This window comes from Sorex araneus, chromosome 4, assembly GCF_027595985.1.
Source record: "Sorex araneus isolate mSorAra2 chromosome 4, mSorAra2.pri, whole genome shotgun sequence".
Lineage (NCBI taxonomy): Eukaryota > Metazoa > Chordata > Mammalia > Eulipotyphla > Soricidae > Sorex > Sorex araneus.
In genome coordinates, this window is record NC_073305.1 from 172,979,195 (window position 1) to 173,004,785 (window position 25,591).

General features: G+C 36.3%; 1 protein-coding gene across 1 annotated transcript in view; it reads left to right on the forward strand.

The window, feature by feature from the left end:
- The window catches only part of GRM1 (glutamate metabotropic receptor 1), a 478,994-nt gene that overhangs the window by 405,531 nt on the left and 47,872 nt on the right, over window positions 1–25,591 (forward strand). The window contains 1 exon segment of the mRNA XM_004608987.2: window positions 16,423–16,549. Coding sequence (XP_004609044.2) covers window positions 16,423–16,549 — 127 coding nt within the window.

The window sequence follows — 25,591 nt, forward strand, 5'->3', positions numbered from 1 at the left end:
GTAGCTAAAGAGAGTCTAGAAAATGTAGCTCCCAGGAACTTAATGGAGGTTCCCTTGAATTCTTAAAAATTAAGCAAAGCTTAAGTTCTTATCGCATTAATGGAGAAGCAAGACTTGGAAGGATTGAAAACACCACTCGTAGCACCAATGAATGCATTGCCAAGTAGGATGCTGCTTCAAGGAAAATAATGAGTAGCTCAGTTTCACAGAGATCTCTGGCTAGACTACTGATCTATTGGATCAGGGAGAAGGATGCATGCAATGTGTTATTTTCTTTTTCCTGTGGTCAGAATTTGCTCACAAGGAGTTACATCACTTGACCCCATTAGCGTTTTCTGGGGAAATTGGAGTCCATATCTGTTATGTGGCTACTCTTCAGATGGGCACAGTGAGCACAATCCCCATTCGGCTTGGTGTGGACTCCTCTGCTGAAAACAGCAGAAGTTGTTCTGAGTCCTGAGCTTACTCCTGGGGACAGAGAAATAGCTGGGGTGGTTAGAAGGTGAAGCAGCAATAATAGAGACTGAACCAAAGTTTACAAAAGCATCTAGAACTGTCTAATGGTCGATGGTCATGGATGAAAAAGATAGTCACATAAAGAGAATCTGAGGCATCATAGAAAACATGCACAGTTGATTTAAAAACAAGCATATGTGTGCTGATGTCCTTTCTCAAGCCTGTCTCCATTTCACTGGTGTAGTAACAGACAGGAAAGGGAATTAAAAGACACAGGAGATAAAAAAAGGTAAGGGAAAGGATAGAGATGAGAGGTGATAGTGATCAGAGACCAGCACTTGCCAAGCTTATTCTTATGACAGAACAGGTGAGCTACAGATATTTTCAATCTTTCTTAACACAATCCCTTCCAAGAAAAAAAGTAGCTCTGTTTTATAGAACTATAATACCTAAAGGGATAGAATAATTTACATCTGAGCTGCGTTGGCTAGAAAGTACTATAACTGGATTTGTAACAAGACAAAGCATCTTAATATACCACAACCATGTAGAGTCAACAGTCATTATATGAACTGATACATTGCCTACAAGTGCAAATTTCAGTGCTAAGCCTTATTTTCTCCACAGTTTACAAAAAACCTATAAAGATACACTTTAGAATTAAGAGGACAGAATATAGAATTAAAGAAGCAATATTTCTGCGGGCAATTATGAGTGTTTAAGGAACTAGTTGTCCAACAACAGATCAGCAGATCATGAAGATGGGGTATATATATACACAACAGAGCACCACACAGTAACAAAGAATGATGGAATCTTGCAATTTGCTACAACAGGGATGGAACTTGAAAATATCCTGTTTCATGAAGAAAACCAGAAGAACAAATGTAGGATGGTATCACTTCTATGTGATATTTAGAGTAGCTGGATGAGGAAATGCGCCAATTTAAAGGGGAGTCCCTAGATCACCCTTGGCAGCATAAGGAGTATATGGAGTAGAAAGAAATAGAGTGAAGGGGAAGGGGAGAAGAGATAAATGAAAAGCAATGGGGGGCCGAGGCCAAGGGGATTCAGGTACATTGATGGTGTTGAGGAATGACAGAGCTAAATTTCCAACCACAGAGTTTTCAACACTGAAATCACAAGACCCAAACTTTAATAACCAAATTTAAAGGTGCCTGTTAAGACCAAGATGACAGGCTTGGCTAGGATTAGGGGGCAGAGGGAACCTGGGAACACTGGTGGAGGAAAGTTGATACTGGTGATAGAATTAGTAATAGAACATTGAATATAAAAATCCCAAGTGCAATAACTCTGTATTTCACAGTGTCTTGATGAGATAAAATTATGGAGGGAAAAAGCAAATAAAGTAAAACAAACTCTACATTCACTTGTCACTTGTCATCCCGTTGATCTTCGATTTTCTCAATCGGGTGCCAGTAATGTCTCCATTTGTCACTGTCGCGTGCTAGTGTAGCCCAATGATATCTGTTCACTCCAGGATCATGAAGAGCCTTAAACCGTTTATTCAGAGTCTTGGTGAAGAAATCTGATTATCTTGTAGGTGGGCTGCCATGTGGTCTTTTGACATCCTGTGGAATCCAGTCGGTAATAGCTCGGTCATCTCTGAACCTCACTATGTGTCTGGACCATCTGAGTTTTGGCACCTTGGCAAACATGACAGCGTCCCTGATTCTTGACCATCAATGGTGGTCGGAACTCCGGATTCTTTCTCTCACTTGAGTGAAATGTGATACTCCTAGCATAGCTCTTTGATTCCTCTTTGGGATACCTGAACAGCGTTCTCATCCTGTTTGCATAGGACCTAGGTCTCTGAGACATATGTTAGTGTAGGAAGAATGGTGGAATCGAAAAGAGGTGCCTGGAGCCGGAGTTTCTTCATCCTCTTAACCACTTCTTTGATGCTCTTGAAGGCATTCCATGCTGCTCTCTTCCTCCTGTGCAGTTTTGCTGCCCAGTTGTTCCTTATGTTGAGTTGTCAACCCAGGTACACACATAACTGCTGCATTCAGAGATGTTAACCTATACATTAATAGGGAGAAAATCTCTTAATTTAAGAATCCCATGGTTATAAAATGTGACTGTTCCAGCTTCTAAACCCACTAGCTAGCATGTTAAGAAACTAAAGGAAGATAAAATATTGTTTCTGCTTATTTAAGATTTATAAAACTTTTAGCAGTAGGGTTTCATGCACACACCTCAACCCTTCACCAGGGCCTGCTTCCTTCCACCACTATCTCAGTGCCCACTTTTTTCCTCCCAACCTCTGTCCCCATCTGCCCACAATTGTAGGCTCAGTTCTGAAGACCAGTTCTCAGGTTCTGTTGCCTTTGATCATTTGCTATTCCTTAGCTATGTTTAAAAAATATTGGGTTTACATCTTACTGTACATGTGAAATGACTATAGTCTGTTTGAATGAGAGGGAAATTTTGCAAGTATTCTTCATAATAGGAATTGCTACACTGTTCTTTTTAATACATCCGTAGTTGATGAGGGTAAAAGAAAAATCATTCATTGCTGTACATCTATGCTGGTCTCCTGAATACAGAATTACTTGGAATCTTAATTTTGAAACAAATCTATTGACTAATTTCATGTTCAGACCCAATAGTCACTGTTATTCGATCATTTACATTACAGAGCAGAAACAGCGGGATTTCCATGTCAGGAAGTGACAGTAGTAGACAGAATTTACTGCCTTTTTACTAAAACTATTGAAGGATAATATGCACACAGAGAACTAGAGATGGGAGAGAAAAGTTTGGATACAAGGATATTACTACTAACAGGGTTTTGCTCTATTTGCTCCCATTATCTGCAACTTTCTTCTCACTGGGAAAAGTCAAGACTTAATTTCTTTCCCTCTTTAAGTTTCATTCAAATGGCAATATCCTATCAGGTAAGGCCTGACCTGCTCACACATTCAAAATTGTGACTCTTTACTCTAGAGTATCAATACTGAGCGTTAAGCAGCACTCACTCTCAGGTTGTATAAATCTGAGTAGGTATTTTCTCAAGTTCTTTAAAGATCAATACCTGGAGCTGGAGTGATTGCACAGTGGGTAGGGCGATTCCCAGCATGACATATGATCCCCTGAGCACCAAGAGTCATTCCTGAAGTGCAGAGCCAGGAGTAATCCCTGTGCATCACTGGGTGTGAGCCAAAAAAAAAAAAAGAAATATTGTTGGGGACACTGTACTGCAGACAGGAATATTTTCCCCTTTTTGGCTGCCTTCTGGAAATAATTTCAGAGGCAGTTTTCCTCTTCTAACAGAAGCCTCTTGCTGGTCTTTGACATGCAGATCTTAGGTGCTAGCCAGGCCTGACTTGACATTGTAGATTTCAGGCTGTGGCCCAGCCTAGTCTTTGGGATGTAGATTTCAGGTGCAGCCTAGCTTGTAATTGACATGTAGATTTCCTGTGGCAGCCCAGCCTGGTCTTTGGGATGTAAATCCAAGTGCTTTCAGCCCAAGGAAGGTTTCAGTTTTGGTTTTATATATTCTTTCCGGAGGCCTAGATTACTGGCCTGCAGATACAAGAGAATAATGTTCCCTCAATGTTCTCCCTGTAACATCTTTTGGTGCCATTTGGTGACGTCATTGTATTGCGCCCTTTGGAAGTGCCATGATCAATAAAAGGAGATCCATGAGGCCTTCTGCCTTTGCTAAGAGCCAGAGCGAGCCTTAGTCCTCCAATCAATGCATTTCTTCCGCGTTCCTATCTCAGTGCCTCCGACTGCACGAACGTTCATGCAACAAAATATGAAGACAAATATCCTTTTAAAAGCTTGTTTTTCCTTGGTTTCTGCCCTATAACCATTTCCCCCTTTATTTCTTTCGATTCCTCAAAGCTCTAACCTAGAATATCAACTCCTCAAGGAGGAGGATGTTTTGATTGCTACTAGTATTGACACAACGCCTGGCGTATTGTAGACCCTCTGGATATATTTTATAGGTGAATCAAGAGAAGAACAAATGAATAAATATTCTCTGTATTTTGTTACTGCCTGGTAACCCCAATGATCAGGTATTTCATTTATTTATCCCCACAGAGAGCATCTTATCTGATATATGGGGTTATTAGATGAAGATTGGGAAAATACATATGAAACAGTTTCTGAGATATTGTTTTGGTTCCCGACATGGCATATATTCTCCTTGTCAAACATTGGTGGGGCAGGAGGAGTCTATCTCTTAGAAATAGCAGGAAATAACAAGTCTGTGATTCACAGAGGGTACTGATTTCCTTTAGAGTTGTTTACTTGTCTAAAAACATGCACAGCATTAACTCCACCTTTTAAAAAAGTTACTGAATCACCACAAGTTACCAAGTTAAAAAGTTACTCATGATTGAATTTCAGGCATACACAATCAAGCATCAATCCCTTTATCAGTGTCCCCTGCCCTCCACAAGTGTCCCCAGTTTCCCTCCAACCCGGACCTGCTGTAGGGCAGGCACTTTTCCCCTTCTTCTCTTGAAGGCACTGTGCTCTACAATACTGTTCCTGAAAGCGCATCATGCATATTGCTTTACCAGTTCTTGTCCAGATTGATCACTTCCCCACATCAATGTTAGAGTGATCCCTTCCCTGTCCTAACCCCGCCCCTCTCTGGACACTGGGGCAAGCTCTTTATAAAGGACCAGATTTCCTATCCTTTGTTTCTGTTGTCTTTGGGCATCACCGTTGGGAAAAGTAAAATAATTCTGAATAGAGTGCCCGGCAGATAGCTGAGTTCAATCTACATATATCCATCAATGAGATCATTTTATATTCCTATAAAATTGTGTTAATTTTTCAAAGATATTACAATTGAGAGATTTCCTGAAAGCACTGCTTTTAGTCTTCATGATGAGGGTCTCTTCAATTTCCTCTTAATATTTTATTTTCTTATAATTTTTCCCTTCCACTGATTGATTCTACTTAGTTCATATTCTATAGTATTTCCCTCTTTTCTTCCATATACATGATCGGTCACTAAAACACCCTATGAATTGGGCTAGCACTTGTATGCAAAATAAAGTTAAATGTGGCCCCTTGTTCTGAGCAGCAGGTAGTTTAGCTAGAGGAAACATCAACAATTGGAGCTCTTGTGTGGCTGTCAGGGAGGACATAGGAGGCAGAACTCACTGGATGTCCTCAGGTCTTACTCGGGGCAGGTCTGCTTTCTTCTGCTTATTCTTTAAGACATTTTCCTCAGGGCTGGAGTGATAGCACAGCAGGTAGGGCATTTGCCTTGCATGAGGCCGACCCAGGTTAGATTACCAGCATCCCATATGGTCCCCTGATCACCACCAGGGGTAATTCCTGAGTGCAGAGCCAGGAGTAACCCCTGTGCATCACCGGGTGTGACCCAAAAAGAAAAAAAAAAAGTTTTTAGACTTTCCTTCTGAAGAAATTTTTGTTTCCTTTGATTATAGCTACTTTCCTTTCATTATATTTTTTCTATGCTGGTTATTTTCTTTCTTCCTCTTTGTAAATAATACCTTAGGTTTAAAAATCCATTTAAACATGCTTTAGAAGTTTAGTCACAACACATTCGATTTCCTGTGCCATAAAGACTTTTAGATTCTTACAGCATCTGTCATTGAGTCACTGCATTGTGTCTATCAGCAGGTGACCTACTCTTGCTAACAATAAACCCAAGGCCATGTACACAAAATGCAAAAAGATTCAAAACTGCTTTTGTTCCTGGGTCAACCTTATTTTTCAATTACAGTTCTAGTGAAATGCCAAAACTTTTATCATGTTGTCATAAATGGTTTTCTATGACAATGAAATGACATTTTAATCATCAATTAAGGGCACACTGCAAGCAAAATAAATATTACTATGAATAAAATAGAAATTATCAAAATACAAGTTGTTAGAGCACAAATTAGAAATAATAAAGAAAGATTAACCATCTAAATCAAATCTATCCACTATATATGTGAAATAATTAGAGGACAAAAACTTGTGGTAATAAAATGCAAATTACATTTTAATTATTAGAGGATTTCAATTAAAATGCTTCCAAAGCTCAGTGCTCCAGATGTAGCTATTGTGCAGAACATATCTGATCTTGAAAGTATTAATATTAATCACTGTCACTGTCACTGTCATCCCATTGCTCATTGATTTGTTCGATCGGGCACCAGTAACATTGTGAGACTTATTGTTACTGTTTTTTTGGGCATATCCAGTATGCCACGGATAGCTTGCCAGGCTCTGCCGTGCGGGTATGATACTCTCAGTAGCTTTCTGGGCTGTCCGAGAGGGGCGGAGAAATGAAACTAGGGTCGGTCACGTGAAAGGCTAACGCCCTGCCACTGTGCTATTGTTCCAGCCCATTAATATTAGTAGATGAAAAAAAGTAACTCCAAATGAAGTATAATATCAACCTTTATTAAGGTTTATTAATATGTGTTTCCATGTTAGGTCGATTGAAGAAAAACACATGCATATGCACACATATGCCTACACATATACATGTTATGTCTCATCCCCTTTTAAAATCTGTTCTCTGTACAACTTGCAGAATATTTTTATGCAAAAATCAGATGAAAAACATATTAGATGCTGTATCTATCCTATTTGAAATCTCCCTCTAAAACTAAGAGTTAAGAGGATATTTTAATGACAAAAGCAGATAATGCTTACTGTGTTCTTTCTTATTTGGTTGACTTACATAAGAAATAAGTAAATCTAATTCACAAACAAGGACCAGAGGCAAAGTGAATACTTGACTAAGGAGCTCAGATTTCAAAGGTATTGGAATTAGAAAGCACTAGTGTTCCTTGAGTGGAATGATTACATTTAAAAAAATAATCTAATGCATCTCTTATTCACTGGCTACTTTGTGTGCACTTGGTATGTTTTTCTGTGCAACATATGATTATATGAGTATAACCTGAAAACCACTTAGTGTGGTTAGGAGCTTACAGCCATGGCAGCTGTGCTAGACAACTATGTACCTGCTTCTCTTGAGTGAGAAAAAAATCAGAGGCATCATATATAATTATCAATGATAAGATGGAGCTGGAACTCAAGTGTAAAATGAGAAAATCTGGAGAGAGGCATAGCTGTGAGATGAAATGGCAAATCCTGTTTCATAGATATGGTCTGACAGAAGTACACAAAATTTATGACTTAAGTATAGAAGTAATAAAAATTAGCTTCATTTAACACCTCCATGTACTCATGATTTGTTGAATGTATAAGCAAAGCAGTTATATGTTCATTTACTCATTCATTCAAAAATTTTGTTGGTTTTGAGCCATATTAGTGGTGATGCTCAGGGCTTACTTCTGGCTCTGTGCTCAGGAATCACTCCTGATGGTGGTGCTCAAGGAACCATGGTGGGTACTGGGAAGTGAACCAGAGTTGACCAAGTGCAAGGCAAGCGCCCTATTTATTTACTCTACTATTGCTCTGGCCCCTATTCAAAAGTAATTTGAGTTCTTAATTTTTATTAACTACTATCATATTGTTCATATTTTAGAAATACAATTATTTTGAATTAAATGTGTCATGTTTATTCTAAGGATAAGTGCAAATCTTTCAAGATTTAATTTGATTCTATTTTTGACAATTAGAAAATAAAAGGTATGGTAGAAGGTTTTACTTGAAAATAAAAGAAGTAAAAAAATATGTTATTTTCTGGATGTGCACTGTCATTTTTAAAATGTATTTCTAAAATAATGGTACACATTCCAAACTTACACATGAGAAACTAATTTTATTACACAAAGGATAGCATTTGATTCTAATCTATGGAAATATTTAGTTTAATTTCTATCTTTGCAAATGGGAATATGTGTTTGGAAGGGATTTCTTATTGCCCCACGGGACTAACTTTATTCAGATTTTGTCTTCAATTATAAATAGCTAGAGAACTTGACAAAATGTATGATATTACTGTGTTCAAACACTGGAAATCACTCAGTTTAATCATAACTTTGAGTCCAGGGATTTGAAGAAAGCAAACAAGCTGAACTCTAAAACTACTCAGATTTTCTGTGTGGAGTCTCTGATGAGAAACTCCAGTGAGAACACAGAATGAGATCACAGAACTTAACCATCTTTTTACTTAAGATGAAAGAGTCCTTAGGATAGTATGGTATTTGCTTTGCTTGTGGCCGGCCCTACTTATATCCCTGACACTGCATCATGTCGCCAGAGAAACATCTGGAGTGATCTCTGAGCACAGAGCCAAGACAAATCCAGGTACTTCGCCAGGTGTGTCCCACTACCAGCACAAACCAAAAATTAAAGAAAACAGAAATCAGAATTTAGGAAACCAAGGTAGCTAGAATTTATTAAAGCATGGGTCGGGGGAGGATCCATGCAGAACCTCTGCAGATATTCCAGAGTATCCAACAAATCTGCACGACTAGGGTAGAATTTTGAAGTTCAGGTAGCACTCACATAATGTCACACAGGATATCCATAAGCATGAAGGAATTGCATTTAATGCACAAGGAATGAAATATAAAACCCAGGAGGGTTGTATATTAATAATGAAGGCAAACTATTCCTTTTGTATAGATCATTCTAGAGGGTCCCTAAAAAATTAAAGACAAGACTGAATGCTAGCCTCGAGGAAATTAATAGTGGCCAGAACATGAGTGACTTCACTAGTGGCCATAACAAAGATAAATAAAACATAGCAGTCTACACATTATGTACATAATGTCCAGCATCTGGTAGTTTTAAACATGCGACAAAGTGAGAAAGATGTGACACATGACCAGAAGGAAAATCAAACAATAGAAACAGTTTGAAACTACATTGCTGGGTAGAAATAGCTGTCAAATATATTAAAATAAATGCACGCTATAAATACACACTTATGGATTTAAAAGAAGACACTAATGTCAAGAGAAGACAAATATAAAAGATAAATATAAATATAAAAGAAAATATAAAAGATAACAAAATCGAACTTCTATAATGAACAATTAAAATGGAAGAAAAAATTAATTTCTTCACTAGTCATCTATTCTTGGACACTTGTGTTGTTTCCAGATTTTGCCTATTGTAAATAATGCTTCAAGAAGCATAGGGATGCAACACGTTTTCTCCATTTTGTTTGAGAGTCTTTGGAGGACATTCTAAGAAGTCAAGTTGCTAGGTCATATGGAAGCTCAATTCCTGAATATTTAGGAATGTCCATACTGTTTTTCAGAAAGGCTGGACTAGTTGGCATTCCCATCAGCAGTGAATTGGAGTCTCTTCCTCCCTGCTCCCCAGGCCACTCGCATCTGCGCCAGCACTGGTTGTTGTCTTTTTGATGTGTGCCAGTCTCTGGGGTGAGAAGTGGCATCTCATTGTTGCTTCAATTTGTATCTCCCTGATGATCAGTGGCATTTTCTCATATGCCTTTTGACCACCTGTATTTCTGCTTTGAGGAAGTTTCTGTTCATCTCTTCTCCCCATTTTACACAATGGAATATAACTTGGCCATTTTCTTTAACTTAGAAAAGATAAAGTCACGAAATTTGCTGCTCCATGGAGGGACCTGGAGAGTATCATGTTGTGTGAAGTTAGTCAGAGGGAGAGAGAGAGACAGAATGATCTCTGTCACATGCAGGATATAAAGAAACATAATGGTGGAATAAAGAGTACCCAGAGAGAGACAATGGAAATGCAGAACATGAGAGTTGGTCTTCAGTAGGAGACATGTCACTTGAGGGGAAGGGGGATAGGACTGGGAATGTGGTATCAATGGTGGAAGGAAGCATTTAACTGGGAGGAGATGGTGCCAAAGGGTGGTAAAATGTTGCATATGAAACCCTACTAGCAACAATACCATAAACTATGGGGTTTTCACACATACATCAGCCTCTTGTACAAGCAGATTGCTGAGTGGGAAGCAAATGGCATTGGGGTGGCACTGTGGAGGGAAGAGGACACTGGTGAAGTGTTTGGTGTTGGAACATGGTGTGCCTGAAACCAAAGCATGAATAGCTTCATAATTTCATGGTGACAAAAAATTTCAATTAAAAAAATTAATGAGGCTACACCTTAGTGGTTTTATGGAGTATGTAAGGTGAGTGTTGTGGAGATTAAATTCAGGTAAGGACTTGCATGTGTTAGACATGTGTGTGTGCAACTGCACGAACCACACCCCATCCCAAGAAATAATATTTTAAAGAAAGAATTGGCAATATGTTGGGCAATATGTAAGATGAGTAAACAAAAACATATGACTATCAAATAGCCAAGTGAGGTTTCTTTATATACCATTTATATACCATTTCTTTATATACCACAGATGAGTGATATTACAGCTTTCTCACACTTACCTTTTTTTTTTTTTAACAGCAAACTTTGTTAATTGATGAGTTGGTTGAAATTTGGGGGCTATACCTCGTTCTGCTTATGTTCTCACCAAGATGGTACCGATAATGACAGCTGAATATTGGCTCTTACCAGTATCAGAATGAGCCCTTTCTGGGGCTCCCTCCTAGTCCCACAGGCTCTGAGAGAGTTCCATGGTTCAACCACTATTGCATTCAAAGTCAGTATTCTGATACCAAATCTTTCCAAAGCCATTCTCTCATGGGTGTGCCTTCACTGGCTCCTGTAATGGCAGATGAGCCATTTCAGGAGCTCCCAAGCCTGGACAAGCACTGGCAGGACAAAGAATAGCTACCTGATTCCCAGTGACCTGGAAACACCAGGACTCCCCCAGCCCCAAACCCTTTTTTTGAAGGGATCTGCAATGCTGAACACTGAGGATGTTGAAGTTGTGACTTCCCCAAGCCCAACCAGTGAATGTTTGCTCATGTCCATGTTAGATATGATCATGATCACGATCACAAAATCCTGTTAATTGTTGATTTCTCAAGCAGACTCAGTAACCTCTCAATTCGTCCTTTCCCTGAGATCTTAGAAGTTTCTCTCTCTCAACTCTCATTCCGCTGTTAGACACAATTTTTAAAAATTGTTTAAGAAAACTGTTTATTTCACCTAGTCACTTGGATATTTTTCGATCATACCTTCCTATCTCAAAAAATGTGTTTGCATTAAACTCAACCTCTGTCAATCTAAATCATAGCAAAAGAATATAGTCATTGACATTACACTTGACCCCGTTTTATATGCATTAACTCTCAGATTCATCCCAAGGAAAAAGTATCACTTACACCACATTTGGCAAGTGCAAAACTGAGAAAAAGAGAAAGACTAGGATCTGTCTATGACAACTGATAGTGAGCGGCAAAGAGTTACTGGTCACCAGAGCCTTCTAATTGCCACTTACATTGCTTCATATCAGCAATAAGCAATTAGGACTATGTAGACAATTTATGCTCATTAATGCATGATTTTGTTATTAAAAATTATAAAAATGTCTCCTAAATTTAAAGGCAGTAAAGTCTCCAAGAATAAACAAAAATGTTCTTGCACTAAAATATTATAAATACTTACCTATGTGTTGTTCTTTCACAGTATGATAGATGTGAAACTGATAAAATTGTTTGAGATGGAGAACTATTTATATTATATGAGATGGTTTTCTATTAAAAAGTGTTATATTGCTAAAGTAACCAAAAGAGGTAAAGAGAGGGAAATAAAAGATATAAATAGATATTAAAAGACTCACAATGTACTATTAGGAAGTTTATTCTGGTACAATTGAAGATTCAAAAGGACAGGAGGAAGAGATCAGAAAAAATAATTCTAAAAAAATGACTAAAAAGTCATATGTAATGAATTATAAACTGAAATGCATGAACCTCAATAAATCCTAAAGAAGATGAACTCAAATGAGACATAACAATGAAATTGCTTTTTAAAAGATAAAAGGAAAATCTGAATATCAGCCACAGTATAAAGCCTGCTTCACATAGTGAAACAAAATGAGAATTGCATTAAGCTTTTCATAAAAAATCATGTGAGGAAAGAAAAGTATGACATATTTAAAGTGCTGGAAGAAATAAAAATGAACCTATAATTCTATTTCAAGGCCAACAGAATGGCATGAGTCGCTGAATTAAGATAAATTATGTCAATGAAAACTCTCATGCCAAGTGAAGCATTTTTTTTCAAAAGCAGTAAAAATAAAAGACTCTTCAAATAAACAAAACTTGAGAGAAGTAATAATTCTTAGATCAGAACTGCAGAAAATATTTAAAAAGATGTTGTTCAGGTAGAGGAAAGTATAACAGAGATTTGAATCTAATGAAAAGGCTGAAATAATTGAATCTATATAATGTACATAAAACAATAGAATGTATAGCACTGCACTGTTGTCCTGTTGTTCATCGATTTGCTCGAACGGTTACTGTTTTTGGCAATCAAATATGCCACAGGTAGCTTGCCAGGATCTGCCGTTCGGGCGGGATACTCTTGGTAGCTTGCCAGGGTCTCCGAGAGGGACAGAGGAATCGAACCCGGGTCGGCCGTGTGCAAGGTAAATGCCCTGTTATCGCTCCAAGGTTAAAGACTTGATTATTTAACATGAAACACTAAAAGACTCAGGAAAAACAGGTGTTATGCTCTTTGATATAAGCAACAAAAATGGCTTCAAATTGTATATATATATTTAAAGAGAGGGTATATACATGTATATATATAGAGAGAGAGGGGGGGTATATACATGTATATATAGAGAGAGGGGGAGTACTATATTAAATTAAAAAGCTTCTGTGCAGTAAACTAATTTTACAAAAATTGAAATTTAGGGGTTATCGTCCTATTTCAGAGGTCAGGGGTGCTTGCCTTGCCCTCACAATCCCCCTAGTTGAATCCTCAGCTCTGCATGATTGTTTAAGCACCGCAGGATGTGGTCTTGGTGACCCCCAGCAGTGCTGCTTTCTAGATGCACAGTATTGCCAGGCCTTCAGATTCAACTATCTATTCTGGTTGTCCCAACACTGCTGGCACAAGCCTTTAGGCTCCCTAACCATTGTTTGGGAGCCTTTTCCTCCCAGATGAAAATATAACCTATTGATTAGGGTGATATTTGCATCTCATAAATCCAATGAGGTATTCATAAATATCCAGCTCTATTTTTGTATAAATACACAATCCAACAGAAAACCAACAACCAAACAACCCAATGCTTAAAAACAGGGAAAGATTTGAATAGAACTTTCTTCAAAGAAGACATGCAGACAGCAAATAGGCATATGTAAAAATATTCTCTTATGAAGGAAATGCAAATGAAAGTCACAAGTTGAATATACCACCAGAAAGTCATCTATATTTTAAAAATACAAGGCAATAAATATTGTTGAGGATGTGGAAGAAAAGAAACACTTATGCACTGGTAGCAACATAAATTGGTGTATCCATTGTGGAAATCAGTATAGAAGATCCTCAAGAAATTAGGACTGCAATATGAACCAGCAATTCCACTCCTAGATTTTTAATACAAATAATATATAAACATTATTCAAAAATATATATACACCATTATCTTCATTGTAACATTATTTATAATTGCTAAGAAACTGAAGTGTGCATCAACCATGATAGGATGTTTAAGGTGTGTCCCATATGTACAACTCATATTTTTTGAAAAGGAAACTTTGTCACTGGTACAAAATAGATGAATTTTGAAGTGATTATGCTGTTAGTCAGAAGATAAATTTTATCTGGGTTTCACTTGTTTGTGGAGTATAAATAAAACAAGTGAATAAGCAACATCACAAAAGCAAAGGGCAAAATGCAACAAAATGGGGGTTAGCAGAGGGAGTACAAGGGAGAGAAAAAAGGAATCAGTAAAGGGTGTTAGTTGCATAATATGAGTGCTAGCTAGATTTTTGGTTTTGAGAATGAAGTGGTACAATATTTACAAAAATTAAAAGCTATATTGTTAAAATATACAAAAAACAATCACACATTCATATATGCCATATGTAATGGTTTTTCTCATTTAAATATTATTTAAAGCAAAAATTATTCATTGGTGTTACTAAATACAAATAAGTGAAAATGTACTAAAATGTACTAAAACAACGATGAAAGGGATGGGAAGATAAAACGAATAATGCTGCTTGAGCTCACATACGTTATATGTGAGCTCATATTTTATTTGAGTTTAGATTAAATTGTGATAGGTTAAATGGTGCATTTTATCAAACCTACTGCAACCACTAAAAAAGCAAATAAATATAATTTAGAATTTAGTATTGGAGATAAATATGAGACTAAAACACCTTCTGGTAATCCAAAAGAAATAAGAAAGAGTAGAAAAAGGAAACAAAAGAATAGATGGGAGAGATAGAAAAAAGTAGTAGAGATGATTGATACCCATTCACATAAAACACCATAATAAATGTAAGTGTACAAAATGATCTAAGAAAATAATTGTCACATTAGAGAAGAAAAGAGCTAATTGCATGCTACTTACAGAAAACACCTCCAATCCAATATTTAATGTTTATTTTTATATTGTAGCAATGAAAATGCTTACCAAACAAAATTATGGGATAAATTTTGAAATGTTCAAATCATGGCAACTCTCCAATAAATTTGGACTAGGAATTTTTCTTCCACAAATCTATTTGATCTTTTTAATATTAGGGCATGTCCAAGGACCATAAGAAAGTGTCATTATTTTAGTCATAATTCTATCCTTACATATGTAAAGTTGTACAAGATTTCATATCATCATCATCATCATCCCATTGATCTTCAAATTTCTCGAGCAGTCTCAGTAACATCTCCATTCATCCTAGCCCTGAAATTTTAGAAGCCTCTCTTTACTCGTCCTTCCCAATGATGCTGCATTGGAGGCTCTTTCAGGGTCAGGGAAATGAGACCCATCACTGTTACTGGTTTTGGCAAATGAATACACCATAGGGAGTTTGCGAGGCTGTCCCATGTGGGAAGGAAACTCTCAGTAGCTTGCCAGGTTCTCCCAGAGGGAGAAGTAGGCTATAAGATGTCGCTTCCAAGAGGCTGGTTTTAAGTCTCTGGATGTTGGCCATTGGTGAGATTACACGGCACCAGGGGCAGTCCCTGTGTGTGACTGCCCAGCTACTGGAGAATGGGAAATATGGATGGAAGAGGCCCAGTCCCAATCCAAGCAGGCTTGGAGGTCTCAGCCCCAGGTCCCACACACCTGGGTTCCTCTGTCGGTACCCTCATGCGTGAGGCTCGTCCGAATGTGTGGAGAGGGGCCTTGAGCATGACTGTGGCTAGGCTCCAGAGGTCTTAGGCCCTGAGAGCTCTGATCGGGATGGGGAGGGAATCTGGAGCCCATCCCCTTCAAGGGGCCCCGGGGAAGACAGCCAGGTGCGCTGGCAAGAGACTCTGCCAAGATTTCTTAATTCCTCTGAAAGGTTCATAATTCATCAATGTTTCTGAATTCATAGGAGCTTTATTAGGTACACATTACTCTCACTTTCAGAGGATAAAAATGCAATTTTACTTATCTGAGCAATAGCACAGCAGGTAGGACTGAAGTGATAGCACAGCAGGTAGGGCGTTTGTCTTGCATGTGGCCAAACTGGGTTTGATTCCTCTGTCCCTCTTGGAGAGCCTGGCAGGCTACTGAGAGTCTCCCGTCTGCACGGCAGAGCCTGGCAAGCTACCGATATGCCAAAAACAGTAACAGCAAGTCTCACAATGGAGACATTACTGGTGTCCACTTGAGCAAAACCGATGAACAACAGGGTGACAGTGACAGTGCTACTTATCTGAGAATAGTATATATTGAAAAAGAAAAAATTCAACTTTTTAAGTCTTTAAAATATACTCAATTACTTTTGTTAAAAATGATAATTGAAGATCCTCTAGATCTAGCAGTGAAAGAATAGAAATTGACACTTGAGCTCTAAGGTAAACAGGCATATTCCAATCCAGATGCTCATTTCCTTGGCAGAGAGAATTCTGAGAAAATTTACTCTTTTATATTTTAGTCAGAATACAAAAATAATTGCTCATCCAAATAAAAAAGAATTTCTGGACCAACCGCCTTTGAAATCTGTAAAATATCCCCCTTTCCAGGTCATTCGGAAAGGCGAAGTGAGCTGCTGCTGGATTTGCACGGCCTGCAAGGAGAATGAGTTTGTGCAAGATGAATTCACCTGCAAGGCGTGTGAGTTAGGCTGGTGGCCCAATGCTGATCTAACAGGTACGAATGGCTTCACTTATCGATTTTATTGCCACTGATTGAACTCTCCAGTCATTTAAAATGTGAATGATTAGCCTGGATATCTTTCAAAGTCTACTTACCGTATACACTGCAATGCTTATGACAAAGAATACATGTATCTCTCATAAGTTTTCCATGAACTCCATGGAAAGGAAATTGATGTAACTGCAAGTTAAAATATATTTTAACGGTATTCTTTTGGTGGCCAGAATGATAGCACAGGCAGGGCACTACTTGCCTTGCATGCAGTAGACTGAGTTTGATCCCTGGCACTCCATGTGGGTCCCTGAGCCACAAGAGTGCCAGAAGTGATCCCTGAGTGCAAAGCCAGGAATAATCCCTGAGCATCACCAAGTATGTGCAAAAAGAAAAAAAATGGTTTTCTAACATGTTATTCTGTTTTTCCTTCCCTCTCTTCCCCTCCATCCCCTCCTCCCCTCTCCCCCTCCCCTCTCCCCCTCCCCTCTCCCCCTCCCCTCTCCTCCCCTCCCTTCCTCTTCCTTCCCATCCCCTCCATTCTTTTCCCTCTCCTCTCCTCTCCTCTCCTCTCCTCTCCTCTCCTCTCCTCTCCTCTCCTCTCCTCTCCTCTCCTCTCCTCTCCTCTCCTCTCCTCTCCTCTCCTCTCCTCTCCTCTCCTCTCCTCTCCTCTCCTCTCCTCTCCTCTCCTCTCCATCTGTCCCTCCCCCCTCCCACCCTCTCTCCCTCCCTCCCTCCCTCTCTCCCCCTCTCTCCTTCTATTTTTGGGCCATACCCAGCAGTCCTGGTGGCTACTCCCAGTTCTCTGCTTCATAGTTTTTCCTCATGGTATCAAGGGATTGAGCATGAGTAGGATGCATGCCAGGCAAACACATTAATCCTGGTATTATCTCTCTGGCTCCTACTTTTTACCATGAAATTATTTTTGCAGATATTTCTAGTCATTTTTTTTGTAACTGCAAACATTTTTCCAGCATCTCTGTGTAACACACTATAGCAAGCTCTACAACTCAAACAGTCGCAGCTTTGTTTTACTTAAAAGCTTTTGGGAAAGGACTATAGAGAGGAAATAGTGTAATGATAAAAATAGAGATATTTATAAAGTGCTGCAAAGTTTGTTCAGCAGACAAAGGATGACAGAAATGTTCAGAGAGAAATTGGAACATGGAAAACAAGACTATAACATATTTGAGGAAAATCATGTAACATATACATCGGGTTGGTTAACAGACACAAGACTTAGCAGAGACAGAGTAGTGTAGAATGGGTGTGGAAGTTAAGGAGTTGCTCTATGCCTTATTTCTAAGTGTGGAATGGAGCTTAAACAGAGACGAGTCATTGAAAAAATCAAAGTGCCAAAATAACATCATGCTATCTTAAAATGATGCCCCTGATTGTAGTGTAGAGAAAGAATATAAATGAAGCCATATTAAAATCAGAGCAGATAAGGAGCAATTGCATTGTTTCAAATGGAAACTTTCAAAGAATTTGAACTAGACAATTGTAACAGAAATGGGAGAAACAAATGAATGCAAGAAAATGATCCACTAGTTGAATCAGTGGTTTTTGATATGAATGGGTTATATGAGTTCAACATTTTTCTAACAGCAAGGGTCATTAATATGAATTTTATTTTCTACATGTGCTGGTATAGTGGCTGGAATATCTCACATAAGATGAATTTCACAAATATGTTTTACCAATCTTAAGAGTAATCAATGCCTTAATACTTTTTTTAAAAAAAATTGATTACATAGAAACTTTGACTGAATAATTCAAACTTTTATTTTAGACAGAGAAACAGACTTAGAAGGAAATGTCCAAGGTCATTTTCCAGGTAGAAATGTTGCACCAACGTTTGTTTAATCAAGCAGACAGAGTCATCTTATGGCAGAAAAGCAAGATAGATTATTTACAGTGACTGGGTCAGGCCAAGACTGTAGTTAGGCAAAGTATCTGAAGCTATTGGCCCAGAATAGGGGCCCCAAGATCACTAACATTGAGCATCTGCAGGGCTTGTGATTTCTCATCTAGCACGAGACAGACAGTGCAACAAGATCATTGAGGTTACATCAAGGCATCAAATTCATCAAGGACATCATAAGAAAAGAGGTTGCAATCATGAAATCATAAGATAAGGGTGTTTATATCAAGGGAAGTTGGGCAAGGTCGTTTACAGCATGTACAAGCAAGTTACAAATCGAATATCACAGAAGAATCTAGCTTACTGAATTCTGATGCAATGCCTCCCTGGTATCATTTAAAATCACCAGAAAGCATAAAATTATTGATTGTCAGTTAATTTTTAAAAGTTGTTTCCAAATAAGAATGTGAAAGTTAGAAATAGTATGACTTATTCAAAACACATGAAAACAGGGCTGAGCAAACAGAACTAAGTCATTATTAAAATGATGGGATAATTTCATAAATAATCATGTAAAAATGTACTCTGTTTTAAGAATATCTTGCAAAAGGTTATGTTAGGAAAAAATAAGTAAAATGATTATGAGAAAACTTTTAGAAACTTTGATTTTCAAGCTTTATTTTGTCTAAAAATACCTAGGAAGTTCCCACCTGCAGGGTCAAATTTCCTAGTTCTGAGATGAGGCCCAGTAGATTTCAAGACAATTATCTCTCCCTGTCCCATCTTTTAAAAAAAGATTGATATGCAAAATCTTGATCAAGATCATATCCCATAAAATCTATCTTGAGCTTTAAGTATTATTAATACCTAGTAATTTTATTTTACTGAGAACAAGAAAGAAAAATCTCATTCCCCTTCACCTAGGTTAATGCTTTTGGGTAGTGGAAAAGCCATTATAAGAATTTATGGAATTTTATCCCTGGATCAAATTACCCATAATTTATAGCATGGCTTTATTCACTTTATTGAACTGGCTTGGAAAGTCTTTTTATTCTTCTTGTGGTCAGAATTCTCTTTTCCTATTCACACAGTTTTTTTTCTGCATGTTTCACAATTTTTCTCTGTTTTAATCTGTATTACTAAATATTTATTAAATTTTTAATCTTTATTACTAAATCTATATTTAGTAATATAGATAACATAAATAATAATCTTTTCATAGTGCTTCCTCTACATTCCTTCACATTGTGCTTGAGAACCGATTTGACTTATAACAGATTTGTTTGTTTTTTAATTTATTTTTTTGTTTTTGTAATTTTTTTGCCTGAGACCTTATATAGCTGTCTAGCTGACCCAAAAAAGACAATGCTAATGTCTTTCTCAAGTTGAGGTTAGAAATCAGAAGATGAGATACAAATGTTTTTCTCTTATCTACATTCTTTAGACTTTTCTCTTTTTTCTGTGATTATTTTTATTTTAAAATAATATAAAAGAATTATATTATCTTAAAACGTTGAAAGAAATTAATTTGAAGCCACAGACATAATATAATAAGGTAAGACACTTGCCTTGCATGTGTCTCACCTTGGTTCAATCCCTGGACCCGCTATGGTCCCATCAGCCCTGCAGGAGTGATCCCTGAGCACAGAGTCAGAGTGTAACCCAAAAAAGAAACAACAAAAAAATGTAAATGTAGTGTCGTTCAAAGTCATATATTTACACAGTAAATATCTTCACTTGTGAAGATAATATCTGTCCATTGCCAAAAGATCACTACTACTAATTAGGTCTCTTTGACTTGGTAAAGTAAAATAGCTATTTCCCTTGACTATTCGTAGATTTGAATTAATGTAACTCTACTCTACACAGTTTAATTTCCTATGGTTTTTCATATGTATAAAAGTTATTGTAATATTTAAATGGATTAAACTAGGCAAAACTCAGAATACTTTTCATGACAACTACCTAAGGCTATTTGGACTATATATTCAGATTATTTTCCAAATATTTGGTTAGAGAGATAGTACAGTGGGCAGGATGCTTGCTTTGCATGTGGCTGGCCAGGATTTAATCTCTGGACTCCCATGTGGTTCCCTAAGCACCCCTAGGCATGATCCCTGAGTGAAGAGCCAGAAGTAAGCCCTGAGTGCAACTGGGTGTGGCACAAAACTCAAAAACAAATTTAAAAAGCCAAGAAATTGTGTCTGAAATCCTTCAGAGTATAGATCTCTCCTATAAATTAACATTTCATTTTAGTGACATCCATTTCTATTGTCTCTGCATCCCTTTCAGTCTCACACATGAACAGATAATGAGATTTTATTTGATCCTGGGTACCAGGTCAGGCTTACATAAAGGGCACAGTATATGGTGCTGTGTGACTTGTTGTTGCCATGGTAGCGATATTTGTTAAAAGAGAAAAACCACAGGTGCAGAATGCCAAATTTCAGTAGAAATACTCAGAGGAGTAAATATATTGCCTTTAAGTAGGTGGGTAGAGGTTTTTGATGGAATTATATCTAGAGTTAAAATGAGCAATTGTTCTTAAAAGTTTGTTGAAATGTGCCTAAAATCATTTTTGAGAGTGATTTTTCTATACATAAAGATTTAAGTTCTAATAAATTAAAACGAAGTCGTAAGTGGTTTTTATTTTTCATCAGATTATATCATTTGTTAACTATAAAGAATTTTTTTTTCCTTACAGGAAGTGTTTTTTTAGGCTCTTAATAAATTTCTCATAGTTTCTTGTTTGGAAAATGCATATTTTTAGTTAGCATTTAAACTTCACACTGTATTGCTTATGATGCATAATTTCTTCTGCTCTCTAGCAACAATATTCTTGTAATTTCTGGACCAATTATATGTAATCTACTGATATTTATTCCTAAAAGTCAAATAATATTTAAAAACTGCTCAAAGTTCAGATATACTAAATTAAAATATAGTAAACACCATTGTAGGTATTAATAGATATTTTTTTATTCAAATAGTGAACTTTTGTACTATTTACTCATTTATTTTATAATATATGGTATCACTTATTTGAAAAATGTAGTTTTGAGAAACTGGGTACCTACAGGTGTATATCCCTAGAAGGAGCTGTACATAAATATTGATAACAGGCATGCAATTATTAACATAAACCCTATAATAAATTTATACATAAAATGTCATATGAACACAGAGAAAGAAGCACTTATTTTTCCCTGGAGAAAGAAAATCCTTCATAGGAGAAGTGTATGAGTTGAAGATTGAATAATAAACAAAATTTATCATGCATATAACTGATAAAATATAATTAAGGAAAAGCAGTTTGATTATGCCTTTATAAAAGGCAATATTATATATTAATATATAATATCATTCAATATTATATATTCTTATGTAGATTTTATAGATTTCCCCAAGAGACACTAAGTGGGAAACTGTGCTTTATTTTTTGATTTATGTTAAATTTGACTTTCCCTAATTGGGTAGAAGTTCAATATTAAATTTTAAACTTTTCCTGTGCATTTGCTCTTACAAGTGTGTCAAAATTGGCTTGAGTTTGATGATCAAATCAGTGCTATTATAATTTCATTTGAATTTCACTCAGTAGTTTGTAGTCAGCTTTAAAAAAATTACTTGTATAATAGCTCTGGATTATCTGGAATAACTATAACCCTGGAACTTGCCAGGAATTAAGTTCTCAGGGCTTTACAACTAAATTAACTGCTAACCCATGAACCTTGGAGAAAGTTAATAGCAAGAATGTGCAAGATCAAGCTGATGGTCAGTAAGAAAAGTTAATGAAGCATGCTTTGATATTATTTCTCAAATGGAATCTACTAATCTTAGGTTTTGATTACATTAAATGTTTGAGTTAGAGTGATGGTTATGTCCAGTAAACAGTAATTTTTTTCTAGTAAGGAGAGTATTAAAAGCAAACTGGTATTAGTAAAGATTTAGGTATAAGAAGAAAAGTATGAAAAAGCAAGAGTAAACAAAGGTCTAGTTACATACAAAAACATCCTCACTGACTGTCAGCTTGACTAATGATCGATCATGACCATCAGTTTACTACTCATCTCTTGGATTAGTCGTCTATTACCTTGGACCTTCCACTTCTTCAGGTCTCTGTAGACCTCAGTTAGAATGACTAGTAATTGAGGATTCAGCATTAAGTTTCCTTTTAAATTTTTCTTTTGGTTTGAAATGGCAAGACAACTTAGTAGAATTTAAATTAGTAGATAAATATTCCAATGAATCTACCCCATATCACCAGGTCAATAAACTGGAACATATCGGCAAAGAAACACAAAATTTAATCATGTTTAGCCACTGTGAATATTGTGCTTTTCAGCAAAGAAATTGTTTAATTTATCCATGAAGGAAATACATTTAACTTATATAAGTTATCCAGAAAGGAAACACATCTCCCTTCTTCTCCCAAGACGGATTAAACCCAGGGCTTCATGCATACATATAGTGTGTCACCAAGGCATATCCTCAACCCAGAAACAGATTATTTAAACTAGTACATATTTGTAAACTCTAAAGGATAACATCTGTTTACCATCTCTTTTAAGTTACCCATAGGATCCTTTTATAGTTGTTTCAACTAATGCTCATCTTTTCAAGCTTTCCAGATCATTTTACTTGCCAATGAAGCAGAAATTGACCAAATATTCTATCTTGAAAATGCTATCCCATTAATGTTTAATTTTGTGGTCAATTCTAGATGAGTTCTTCATAAAATCAGTATTCTAGCCAGAAAAAAAATTCAGTTTTCTAATTGACTGAGATGCTGTGTTTCACAATACTATTAATAATGGTTTCTCGTGGACACAATGCCAACATTATGCCTGTCACCAGTATGTATATTTTGGCAGTAGAGATTTGGAGGTAAAAGCTAGTTCTTGTATAATGTAATGAATTATATGTAGTATGGGATTTCATATCTAGAGCAGTTATAATTTGACCATTTGTAGTATCTATAGTGTATTTTGTCTGGAAGTAGATCTGAATATTTGTTGAGTTTGTGCCAGAGAGGATAATGTATCTAAAATCCAGTTGCATGTTGAGGCACAAAATTGCTAAAGATCATCTATCTAATATAACCAATATTTAAGTGGTTATATTAAACCAATAGAGCTTATATCTATTAATAGTGACATTAGTGATATTCTAATAATAATGAAACAAAGGAATCCAGATTAATAAATAAAAAATTGTCTATATTAGGAGTTTTGAGGAAGGACATGAAATTCATTGTATTATCTTCCATGAAATTCAGTCATTAGGTAGATTATGAGTGATTACGACTTTCAGCTAATTTAGAACACTAGTTCTTTAAATTACGCTTTTGTTTGCAATATCAATGGTTTTGTTGAGTAAAGTTTTTTAATAGTGGTATATAAAATAAAACTCATATTAATTGTCTTACCAAATATGTATAATTATTTTAATACTTAGCTTATCCATATTTTTGGGTTTTTAGTTTATGAGGCACACCCAGCGATGTTCAGGGCTTACTCCTGGCTTTGCTCTCAGGAACCACTCTTGACAGGGATTGGGGGTTCATATGGAATGCCAGGGATCAAATCTGGCTGTGTTCAAGGCAAGACCCCTTCACACTGTACTGTCACTTGGGCCAGTTTATTCACATTTTACTCTATTTGAAAATGTTATGTAACATGTTGCATACTTTCTAATCTTATAATTTTATACCTCAATATTTTTTGTTTGATTCCCTAATTCAAATCTCAGCCTTTTATGGAGGATACAGTCCTAATTATTTAAAGGTTTCCTAAAGCTTATCTTTCATATTTACTTTGCTTACAATTTCGAATTTATTATTACAAAAACTTCTGAAATTGCTCTACATGATGCATTGCCTATTTTTATTTTAAAAAATTCATACTGTAGTTATTTAAATCTCTTTTATAATCTGTTTAACATTCTCTACCATAAGACTAACAATTAATTTCATTAATTAGTACATATCTCTAGTGCAAGACAGTATCTAATAAAAGTTTTGAAATTTGCAGAAAATATTTGGCTTGTATCTCTGAAGTTTAGAAAAAAAAATCTTTAATTATAGCCTTATTTTGACTCTAGATCAAGATCTTAGTTCAACTTCCATGAAAATGTTAAACACAATCCAGAAATTTAAAAGTGTTACTATTTTCTAATGAAAACCTGAAGTACTGGAGTTTATAAAATCACACAAAAAATTTCATATAAGAGGAAAAAGTGCCAAGAGGTTGTTTTCAAGTTACAAAGCCTCTATCAATGACAACAAAATTTGAATTTTATTTAGCAAATCTCATTATGTTTATGAAAGGAGCCTTATGTCTCCTGGCTTATTGAGTCCCTCTTAAATATTTAATTTACTGATTTTGCCATATAAAAAGCCCCATTGTGTTTTGTCTTTTTGTGTCTACCTGGCTATCATTTATCTTATCATTTTCTATTTTCTAAACTTTTTTAAGGAAATAAGATTGAAGATGAAAGTGTGGCTTTTTTTTTTCTGACAAGTATTCGTTCTTCCAGGAAGAAACTGAGACATAGAGAAATCCGCAAGAAAAATGGGGGTGGTTATCAAATGCATGATCTGACATTGGTTGGTTGGCACGCAAAATCATGTTCATTGAGCTGTTGTTGATTACACAGTTTTAAAACAGATTCCGGTGGTTCCTTGTTACCATGGTTACAGAAAGAAAAAGGAGCCTTTTCCTACATTTATGGAAATATTTTTATTTTCACAGTTTGGGAAATTCTGATCCAGACCAAACACAAAAGCCCAAAGAGTGGTTGTCTCCAGTATCTGAAAATGTTTTTTCTCTCTCTGAAATATAAAACCGATGTTATTCTTCACCTTGAGAGAAAGATTAGCCAGACATTAGAACTAAAGCATTTTATTTCATTTCCTGGATGGGTGGAATGAAGGTTTCTTTCTTTCTTTCTTTCTTTCTTTCTTTCTTTCTTTCTTTCTTTCTTTCTTTCTTTCTTTCTTTCTTTCTTTCTTTCTTTCTTTCTTTCTTTCTTTCTTTCTTTCTTTCTTTCTTTCTTTCTTTCTTTCTTTCTTTCTTTCTTTCTTTCTTTCTTTCTTTCTTTCTTCTTCTTTCTTCTTTCTCTCTTTCTTTCTCTCTTCCTTTCTCTCTTTCTTTCTCTCTTCCTTTCTCTCTTCCTTTCTCTCT